The sequence below is a fragment of the Mercenaria mercenaria genome, chromosome 4, assembly GCF_021730395.1.
Source record: "Mercenaria mercenaria strain notata chromosome 4, MADL_Memer_1, whole genome shotgun sequence".
NCBI lineage: Eukaryota > Metazoa > Mollusca > Bivalvia > Venerida > Veneridae > Mercenaria > Mercenaria mercenaria.
The window spans coordinates 24,451,915-24,463,507 of record NC_069364.1 but is presented as its reverse complement, the minus strand read 5'-3'; the positions used below and the strand labels follow the sequence as shown (position 1 = coordinate 24,463,507).

General features: G+C 35.3%; 1 protein-coding gene across 2 annotated transcripts; it reads left to right on the top strand.

Moving 5' to 3' along the window:
- Positions 1-3,764: 3,764 nt before the first annotated feature.
- Positions 3,765-10,994, top strand: LOC123551217 (tissue-resident T-cell transcription regulator protein ZNF683-like). 2 transcript variants are annotated; one of them, XM_045339972.2, is made up of 2 exons: positions 3,765-3,835; positions 8,468-10,994. In XM_045339972.2, exon 2 carries the CDS (start codon positions 8,497-8,499, stop codon positions 9,718-9,720), a length of 1,224 nt encoding a protein of 407 aa, XP_045195907.2. In that variant the 5' UTR covers positions 3,765-3,835; positions 8,468-8,496; the 3' UTR covers positions 9,721-10,994. The 2 variants fall into 2 exon arrangements, with proteins under 2 accessions (XP_045195907.2, XP_045195908.2); XM_045339973.2 differs by having other exon boundaries at positions 3,821-3,839.
- Positions 10,995-11,593: the final 599 nt, after the last annotated feature.

The window sequence follows — 11,593 nt, the reverse complement described above, 5'->3', positions numbered from 1 at the left end:
GAAGCACATTTTCGACCGAATTACTGGCTTTATTCCTCAAAACGAAGCTCAACTAGGGTCGATCGCAATAAAACATTTGACAAAAATCATATCATTTCTGAACAAATTTAATTTTGTTTTTGTTGCAAACATTTTGTACCCCATAACAACTTAAATAACAAGACAAAACGTACAGAAGTCGCAATATTCAATTGAAAATACACCTTAGAATGTGTCTATATAGATGAATCTTGAAGGCGAACTGAAAGAAATTATGTGAGAAGTTTTTCTTCGGATAGGCTGCTTCCAGTAGCTGGAGGATATAAAAGACCAAAGTTTTATCTTCATCCTAGCTGGTCATTGCATATTATCGCTAAATTTTAGAAAAGGGATCTGCGTCAATGTAATGTTCATTTCAATAACGAGGACGGTATCAGCTGGATTGACAGAAACAACGAGGATGGTACCATGGTACATCGTCAGAGGTATCTTATTTTCTAGACACTGTCTTCGAAAAAATCTATCTAATTTTACTGTGCTTCAAGTTTTTGTGAAATGAAAGCAATGACTAATACACAGAATGACTGCTTTTTATTTTCCAAACAAAAATTTCCTAATATAATCCGAAATAATATCATTAATCGTGAAAATACATACCATCTCCTTAAAATATCTTTATTTCCCCGACAAAAACCGTATTTTTTTCACAGTTATTCAGATCATATGAGATAGATATTTGACATGGATATAGTTAAGGTATGATCTTACACATTTAATACTAAACCTTTTCAAATATTCAGTAAAATACGGAATAATTACCTGTCATAGGTGTGAATTTCCTGTTCACCAACATGTACATTAATCACACGAGGGCGGTATCGCTCACACGAGTAGGTACCCGAATAACCAGTGTGTGGAAATGTAGTTTAAAAAATTCGGAAAATTAAATATAGCCCTTACTTTAATCAAATATTTGTAAAGTGGGTTAAAAAGTTTATCAAAAGAGGATACGGTGCGAAAATCGTAAAGCACATTGCATGTTTAGTGAGTGACCCCTCTACAGTTAATTGCTGCGCTTTCCTATTTGATGGTGCGATGACTAATCAAGTGTAAGACTCCATAAATCCTATATACAACGAACGGAGTTGATTTTTGTCTTACAGTTTTCTTAGGCGTGCCCTTAAAAGTTAGACTCTAGTTGCTCTGACTTCAGACAAGTTGTCGAGTACTTTGGTATAATTATACCTTAGATTTACCTTAATTTCATGTTTTACTTTATTAATCTGTTATTTTTGCACTAATGTTAGAGCCTTTCTCAGCGGGGATTTAATTTACATTGTGTTGTCTAACTTGTTAAAAATAGGGTAAGTGCGGGGTTGGCATGCCCTAAACGCGTTAAAACCCCCAGTTTCCTTTATATAGGTTACTGACTGTTCCAAGGCGGTGCCCCCATTTTCAACTGGTTGTTTTGTCTGTCTTGTATTGTCTGTTGCGTATATTTTCTTGTTTGTTGTAAGCGTTTTTTCCTCCTTCTCATTCCCCCTACTGCCCATTCTTTCCCTTGCATTTACTCTACTTTTGCATCCACTCCCCTTTACTTTGAGTATGTTTTCGTGTCTCCCCTTTGTTTTGGCAGCCGGAATCCTAAGACGGTACACGATTGTTTTTTTTTTCTACTTGTTTGGGTGCGTTTGTATGCTTGTGAGTCTATAACGGTGCCCTACTGTTTCCTTATGTGTTGCTTGTTCGTTTTTCTATGTTATTCAGTTAGTCGTGGTTGTATGTTTATCTTTGGTACACGAGTGTCTGCGCTATCGTAGTGTGACTGTTATTAAGGAACGTGGCATTCCCTTTGTATATTCGTCTTTGTTTAACTTTCCCCTTCAGGTCCTCCTTCTTCCCTCCCTTCCCACCAAGCGGCCCAGTTTTGCTCCTTACCATTTCCCTCTCCTCCTTCCATATTTAGCATAAATTGATATGTACTTGTTGGATGGTTGAAATATTTTTCCATTACAGCTTCTTTTTATTGTGGGTCTACTATGCATGGCTGTGTTTTTGGTGCTCTGTGCTTCCGAGGAATCTACCCTTACCTCTTATCTTTTATATAGCCAAATGTCTTTTTGCAAGCATAGGAATGAGAAAGACTTGAAAAAAATGTATTTGTCTATGGTGACCGAGCTCATTAGCGAGCAATCGGGAATAGAACTTGAAAGAGGCCCGAATCTTTGGACTCTGAAAAGTAAAAACAAAACAAAACTATGTTTTGTAAGATAGTAACGTTGTCAGTGGCAAATTTTGACAAAACGAATGGTCATAGACCTACTGTGCTGACAAGTGGAAATAAGTTAGAAAGAGCGTAGGAGTTTGCTGATATACATTCTAAATTAAGAGTGGTGGAATTTGTTAAAAAAATGAAATATTATAAGTCAAATAAAAGTCGATCTGTTTAGGGAGAAAGGTTGTTGTAAAAAGCGCATGTCCCCGATGTTTATGTTTTAGGCGAAACAGAAAAGAAAAAAAGCTGTATCGGTTTATCATCAGTCATAGAACATTTACATCCACTTGAGGATTATATAGTTACAACTGATCATGAGTTGTAAGATTGGAATTGACGAAGTACAAAAATATATAATTTATTTTATATCATAAAACGAAACATTTATATACTAATTTATTTAAGGTCGATCACGAAGCAACTTCTACCATTTAATATTAATTCCTTTTCAAGAGAGTTACATGTAAAATTGTTGACATCTTCGTAATGAAACAGCCAGGGACCGAATCCACTACCTACAGTCCTCGAAGTAGAAAGAACTACCATGTGGAAGATCAGAGATGTGTGTGTTTAACTAGGTCATTAAATTATAAAAGAATTGACTTGTAACAATGCAGCCATTTGGAAATGATATTATTTTGTCATTTGTCTATGATGACCGTGTTAACACTTACACTGCTAAGTTTCTGAAATGAAATGGTCCATCATCAATTTGGACAGTTCCATTTATCATTCGAAGGGGTGTTCAATGAAAATTTACTGATTGAATAGCAAACAGTGCAGACCATGTGCAGGCTGATCTTGGCTGATTTCTGCACTGGTCGCAAAGGCAAAATCACTTGCCGCCAGCAGGCTAAAGGTTAGGATGATCGCACAGAAAGAAGCAGACGACATATATACAGCAGCTTGACAATTGCCTTATAAAAATGTATTTTTGCAATGTCAAAGTTTCAAAATATGCCATTATGAATTTATGGTCTATGAAGTTCGATGCAAAGAAGCATAATATATGTTAGTAACATATCTTTAGCAATCATTGGTGAAACGAGTATTGTTATTGAGCAACAGAATGCGAAAAATAAGGGAAAAAACATCCGAGCTAATTGTTGAAGAAAACAAGAAAAACCAAGAGAAAACTTCATTGTGATACGGAAAAATCAACTTTAAGCAGCTAAAATCAATGTTTTCTTCAATTATGCCCAACAATTAACGACGGAAAATGATTTTACGAAGTTAAATATCTTTTACGATATTGACTTTTTAAAACATGAATGTCAAAATTATATAACTTAACTTCCTTTTTCATTTTTGCTAGAGTTATACTTGAATGTATTTGTGTATACAGTGTATCTCTATCACTAAAACATCCTTTTGTGACAAAAATAATGTTTATATCAAATATCAGCAAGAGATTATTTGTATTATATCTGTGTATCGATTTGAGGCGGGGTTTAATTTTACGTTATGCTTTGCGATTCGTTCACCCAATACTGCGATTATAAAATATATAACCATGTCCAATATAAACTGCCGCATGCGATGGAAATGTTTTCATGAATTTTGAGAAGTTATGAACATTACGTAAGTACGCATATTTTTATTTTATAAAAATTGTATACTTTTTCAGATATGAAATATCTTATGCTGTACAATGTAATTAGATTGTATGCTGTTTATAACATGGGTTTATTGAAAATATGAAAATGACTTTTTTATTTGATGCTTGGATGATCGTCATATCTTTCTTCAACTCTTGTTCACGAATATACTGGCCAGAGACTTTGTCCGGTCCAAGAACCGTATTCATCAACGCGTTAAGTCGGAAACGCAATGAAATTTTACGTGCGCTACAAACAGTTCACTTAAATTTCATGACAATTTTGTTGTTATTTTGTTTAAAAAGCAAGGTTATGGTAAAGTGACTATTTGTCGTTCAAACGTTGATGAATACGGGTCCAGTACCCTATCTGGACCTTTTTTCAGCCCCTCTATTCATTGATCTATATCATTATATTTTGCTACAATGTTAACAAACTTCTTACGAAAATTGTAAGCTTTTACTGAACTATCATGTTTGTTTTTGCACAGAAGTGTTAAAACTTAAAGCTTGTAAAAGAATTTCAGTTTTGAAGACATTGTGATCAAAGAAGGCCTCATATTTTAGTTAGGTTCTTCTGTTGGATTCTTATTAACCCTTATTTAATATGCTGGACACGATTGATCCTGCCTTTGCGACCAGTGTAGATCTTGATCAAACTGTACATCCGTGCAGTCTGATCAAAATCTGCATTGGTCGCCATTCATTCAGTATCTTTCTGGTAAGCACCCCTTTAAACAGTCAATGGTACTGTACAAATTGAAAGCTGGACAAGTTCATTATATAAATTAAGCAAGGTAAGTGTTAAAGAATTTCAGTTTTGGAGACATTGTGATCAAAGAGGGCTCCATATTTTAGTTAGGTTCTTTTGCTAGATTCTTATCACATATCACATTATAATGTAGAGGCCGCAAAAAAGGTATTCTTGTACTTGGACTTAGCGATGTCATATTAGCTGGTCTTTTGGTATCAGCCTGCTAAATTTCTAAAATAGACTGGTCCATCATTCAATTTTGGCAATACCATTTATTATCTAAAGGGGTGTTCACTGAAAATTTACTGACTGAATAGCGAACAGTGCAGACAATGATCAGCATGCACTGGCGTGCATCTTGTCAGTATTTCAAATTAGGATTATATCTGCAAAGGAGTGCAGGAAATACTGCCATGGTCTGTGTAACCTTTTCTTGAAATTCGCTGTCTCGGTGCTTTTGTAAATTATAAAAAAAATATTCATATCAGCTTTTGACGTTGTCTTGGTGAAAACTGGAATACATAATTTACGCCCTGTCTGCATAACTATGTGTAACATTGCCCCGTCAGATATTTAAAAAAAAATTAAATTCAAAAAAGGGCAAACAAGTTTAAGATTACGTCCTTATTAAATAGTCCGTATCCATTCAAATCTTTTGACTGCTCTGAGAAATATTCCCGAAAATACTTCGGTTGACGTACTATAACAAATAACGATTTTTGACACATTCTCCTTCATTTATCATTTCATATGATTAAACGGCACGATCATTTGAAAAGATCTGGATATTTATACCGAGACAGAAGGGCTCGAAAAATTATAATGTTTTTTTTTTTTCGTCTGTTATTTTGACCAAGAAAGCCATACGTGTGTTATTTTCGAGATATTATTCACGGAATTTAAAAGCTCTAAATGGCTTATTTCTATCATTTATGGATAGCTTAGAGATCTTGTGTATGTGTTGCCCTTTTTATTGTCATTTTTGTTTTCATTAAATGGGGCTAATTTGAGACAACGTCATATGTACTTCTTTGGTTTAGGCTACTTGGTTGTTTACTCAGTGACATGTCTTTCATAAATTGAGCCGTGCCATGAGAAAATCAACATAATGGGTTTGATACCAGCATGGATCCAGACCAGCCTGCGCATCCGCGCAGTCTGGTCAGGATCCATGCTGTTCGCTAACGGTTTCTCTAATTGCAATAGGCTTTGAAAGCGAACAGCATGGATCCTGACCAGACTGCGCGGATGCGCAGGCTTGTCTGGATCCATGCTGGTCGCAAAGCCACTATGTTGATTTTCTCATGGCGCGGCTCAATTTCTTTTGACGTTTTTATTCTGATGATTGTTGATGCTTCTTCGGTACAGACGTTTAAAAATACATTGATCTGTAGTAATTAAATTCGTTCACCTATCGATAGGTTTATATGATATGACAAGTTAATTAAAGTTTTCTTAACTGTAATATCTTTGTTCGTCATGAAAATTAGAGTTAAGTCAGTTAAGTTTCTTTCTTATGTATTTCTTTTATGGAACATATAACGGGAATAAATTCATTTATAAACGTGTCTACCACGAAACGTTTTCTTTGTCGAAAATACTTCCCCAAAAATCACAGTAACTCGTTTAATTTCACAAAATCTCGCGGTGTCTACCAAAACGGCACTTTCATTCAATTGGGGCTTAAGTTTGTGGCTCCCTAAGTTAGAATTTAAAAACTATAGGAGATTGCCATGCTGGGATTTTCTGACGTGGATTGACACCAGCACGGAATACACGAAAATTAGTCCCCCGTCAAAATATATGATTTAACAGTATTTGGCTATCGGTTTGAATATCTTAAATTAACCAGGTTATATAGTACGAAAATGAAAGTTTTGAAGTTGACTTTTGCTCAAGGTTGGTGGTCACAATAAAACGATCCTAATCAACATTTGATAATGTTTTACAAATTGATCCCTTAAAGTGAAACATAAGGTCGCTTATTTCAATAATCTTCAGTAATTTGTATTAATGTTTTCTCTTTTTCTGCTCGTGTGCGCTACTAATTACCTTAATTGTGACTGTAACTCAAGTGAACTCGAAGTTTTCAATTGTAGAGGTCATATTTTAATAATTGTATATAATTGATAATTGTTAATGTCGGCCTATGACACCATTGTCTTTTTGCTTGATCTAAGGCTAATAAAGAATTTGAATTTGAAATTGAAATTGAAAAATTAAATGTTTTTTTTTTTTTCTGTTGGCACGTTCAAGGTAGTTTTTTTACTACGTTAGAAAATTAATGTATCGGCATTATTTGATGATATTCCAAAGTTTTGTGCCCGATAATGTCGCAGAAGTCCCTATTTTTTGTTTTAATTATTTGCTTTTTCATTTATATCTAATTAAAATATGTGTCTGAATATTAATTTTTTCTCAGTTTAAAAGAATATGGCGTCAGTAGCAAACAGGAAAAATACGCACTTCATGTTTTAGCGTTTTTCTGTTTAGTAGGTTAAGACTGCTGAAAGTAAATTTCTACACTCTCCCAGTAATAATAATAATAATAAAAACATATAATTATGGTGATCTACATTTGGAAACATTAACACGCGAAACAACCAGAGAAAATAGTTTTGCAATATTATGACGAATTACCTCAACTGCGCCCTGTTAATATATTTCCGTTTCTTAAATCAATTTGCAATGGGAAAAATAAGAACTCTCTGTTCGAAAAAGGGCACAAACAAAAACATTTACATAAAACATTGCATTTTCCTAATTGAATCTCGGTGTACCTTTAGAATGCCACTGTTACTATCTATTTACCAGATCATAATGAGGAATAGACGTATCGAATTCGAAAGCTACATTTAGTTATGGACATTAGGCACTTCCTGTAGAATAAACGGTGCAATAGATCTAATGTTGAAAAATGTTATTTAGTCCATTTTTTTCTGACTTATAACAACTTGTTAATGCAATCCATTAACTTCCTTTTCATTTTTGTCTAAACAGATTATTAAAACCGAAACGTTTTATGTTAGGAGAAACGATTATTTCTTTCCGGAATGAAGAAAAAGGAGTACTTGAAAAAATAGTCCGAAAAGGCCGACGCGTGTATTAGCTTTTGTTTTCTTTTCAATGTCGTGCACATGATATCACTTAACACGACTTCAACATCTGTCAAAATATTGAGCGCTTTGCCATTAATACTATCTCTCTTTCTGTTTTCTATAGATATTATTCTTAAAAGAAATTAAAGTAAAAGCTCCAGTTAAGGCAAGATGTAGAAGCACCCTTAAGAGATAGCTGTAATTTTATCCCACGTATAGATGCACTTCTACCCAGTTTTTGAGGGTACTTGTAGCTTTTATTCTATACGAATGGACTCAGTAACAGCTCTTTGCAACAATACCGCTGCACTGATAGTAAAAAGTGAAACATCGACCTCAGAACCTCATTATCTTTTATGAAATTTTGTAGGTTTGGCGGAATACAATTGACGTTTATATTGCAAGAAAAACGAATATCTTGTCAAGAATAATTGTTTATATAGATGCATAGAGCTAACGATTTTTCTCAATCTTTTAAGGACATGCTCACAATTTCTCTATATCCTTCTTTTGTCTGATATTTTATTTTGTTATAATCCGAAAATACTTCTTTTCAGCGCACAATATATGAACAGCACGAGTATCATTAAAGTTTAATCACTGTCGGTTCTCAAAAGCAAAGGAACCCATTTAGGATGCGTATTAAAGTATGATCGTACCCTTAGCAGGAAGAAATATCATCTTATATCATGTTTGTCCTTTTTCATTTCGTCTCTTTGATGTTGCTTTTTATTTTGTAAATGAATGATGTTCTTCTATTGCAGATGCAAGAAATTGAAAATTACTTATTGTAATGGCTGACGACCGACTCCGTCTTGACGGAAATGGATCCAAAAATGGACATGATTCATGCGACGAAAACAAAGCGATTGACTACAGTGTATGTGGGAGAAGCTCTGTACAGCACGGGTATAGCGTGGAAGATGAAAGAAGCCGTCTTCGGCGGTCCGGCGGAATTGACACAAATGCTCCTTTCGGTTTTCCAAAATCACCACCGTACTTCAAGAGTTGTGACTGGTTAGAGTGCACTCGGCAGACCTGTCTTAACAGCGGCAACATTTTTCAAAATGTCATGGATAAATACGAAGAAAGTGATTTACTGAAAAGATATGGAAATTTTCCGAGAGAACCATTTGGACAGACATTAGAAAACTGGCCAATTTTTGGCTTTCGATCTGCGTTTGAGCATTATCATGACCTTTCGAAGGAGAGAGTGAATGTGCACCCGATACTGGCATTTTACCCGCATGTTATGTTTGACGTACCAAATATGTACAGGCTTGTATGCCACTATCCTTTTGCGCATCCTGCCACATCACCACTGGCTACCTATGAGCAAATTTTACGATCCGAAAATGTCTTGCGTCATGAAATCAGCAATTCTAGTCCTTACCAATTTCCTCAGAATAACGCAAAGTTTCGGACTGAAAAGTCAGATATTAGAAAGGTTCAAAGCGAGAAAAAAGAACCTTTTCAACGGGACAGCGCTATTAATCTCTCCGTACCGAGGAAATCACGAGATGAACGCGGACATAAATCACTACCATACCCTTTAGCGAAAAAGGACGGAAAGATGCATTACGAGTGCAAATTTTGTATGAAATCGTTCGGCCAGTTGTCTAATTTGAAAGTTCATCTTCGAACACATACGGGCGAACGTCCGTTTGCTTGTCGTACATGCGGGAAAGGGTTTACTCAGTTGGCACATCTACAAAAGCATCATTTAGTCCATACCGGAGAACGTCCGCACGAGTGTTCTGTGTGCCACAAGCGATTCAGCTCTACTTCTAACCTGAAAACACATCAACGTCTTCATAATGGAGAGAAACCATTTATATGTAAACAATGCCCAGCAAAGTTTACACAGTTTGTACATCTCAAGCTGCATAGAAGAATACACGTGAACGAGAGGCCGTATGAATGTCCACACTGCAACCGGAAGTACGTCAGTCCGAGTGGACTAAAGACCCACTGGAGAGGAAGTGACTGCTCGCAAAGAGTGTCGCTTGGGGTGTAGCATATTAAGATGACCTTGTGAAAAGGCCAAAAATTGTGAACTCTTAAGTGTACAGACACACAAAAAAATGGAGGAAAAAACGAAAAAATACTTTTATCTGAGTTCAAAACTAAATGATAATCGGAAAATTCCGTTTGATAACGTATTTCCGTACACAATTTCGGAAACTTCCGGTTGGCTTGAGATACATTAACGACCGGAGAATTCCGAAGTAGGTACGGAGATTACGTTTACAATCGTACGTGAATTTCTGAGTACGAGTCTAATACCTGAATCATTTAATAATATATAGATAAAGATCAACGCAATCTGACTAAAATACATCTCCTATAACGCTACGCATAGGATCTGAGAACGACCTATTCATAGCCTCGTTCTGACGACCCTTTCGCTAGCCAATCAGAGCCTTACTTACAACATCTTGCAAATCTACATGTAGCCTTGACTTTTGATATTTACAATTCTTATGTCGTAAGTATCAGATAGCTGGCTAGCTCAGTCGATAGGCTACTTGCTTCGTAAGCGAGGGGTCCTGGGTTCGAGCCCTGGAATGACTGCGCATTTTTCTTACTCTTTGACATTCGAACAAGTCGTCTGATTGGATAAAATAAAAATAGCAATCTGGAAATCCAAAATATACAGAAGACGAATGTGAATGGGTCGTTCTCAGATCTTCGTTTAGAAGATCAAGTACTTCAGTCAGATTGAGATCAACGTATGTTCCATTCTCTGTACTAGGGCGAATCTCGGATGGATGAGAATATGCCTGCTCAAATGAAACCATTGAGATATCTGTGTCCGAATTATCTAAACACAGAATTGTGGAAACTAAATATAGCAGCTCGAATCCCGTCTGATGGTGACATATGAGATAAAATCCGTACTAATCCTAAAAAAATCTGTTGCGTCGTAATTTTATCTCTTACTCCAGATTTTTCATTGATCATAAAAGGAAAATCTTGTCTATCTGTTTATCAGTACGACATAATGGCAAGAGAAATTTAATAAACAATGAAAAATTACCCGAAACAGCTTGTTGCATTATATGATAAAGCCAGGTAAAACTGTTCTCTAATTACTATAATACACGTGTTCTTCACTCTCTCGTGTCATTCTATATATATTTATTACAGGGAATTATGCATTATGAAAACAATATTGGTATATGTAACATACGGTGCAGTGGTGTTATCAGAGGAAAAAAACCTTCCGATATGTTTGTGAATTTGTTTAAGTCTTTACAATAATAAATTATGCGCTCTATTGTAAAAACTCGTTTGCTATTTATTATCTTTCATAAATCTTATAGACCCTGCTGTTACATGCCAAACGTTTACTTTACATGGACAAAAAATATTTTGGTATTCACTTTCCATGACTCATATATGATTTGTTTTTAACCCCAAAGCCAACACTACAATTTCATTATCCAAATTCAGTAAGACTTTCGAAGTTTAGTATATATTGTCTCGCCAAAATTTTGAAAATGAAAGTGTTAAAACGCAATAAGTATTTCAACTTAAGTATTTTGCAAAAATAAAATTCATTAACAGTTTTTAACCCTTACCCTGCTAAATTTTTGTAATGAGCTTATCCGTCTTCCAGTTTGGACAGTACCATTAACCGTTATTAAAAGGGGTGCTTACCAAACAGATACTGGCTGAATAGCGAACAGTGCAGATCATGATCAGACTGCACGGACGTGCATGCTGATCATGATCTACATTAGTAACAAAGGCAGAATCAATCGTGTCAAGCAATGTAAGGGTTAAAGATATTAAAGGTCTTTGTTTTTTTATAACGTTCAATATGGAATATAGTAATGATATTATATGGTTTCTTGTGTGTCTAACTAAATGTATGTAATACTGCT

Bases quoted from the DNA above. Each gene is read 5' to 3' on its own strand.
- LOC123551217 (XM_045339972.2), top strand. From the start codon at position 8,497: ATGGCTGACGACCGACTCCGTCTTGACGGAAATGGATCCAAAAATGGA.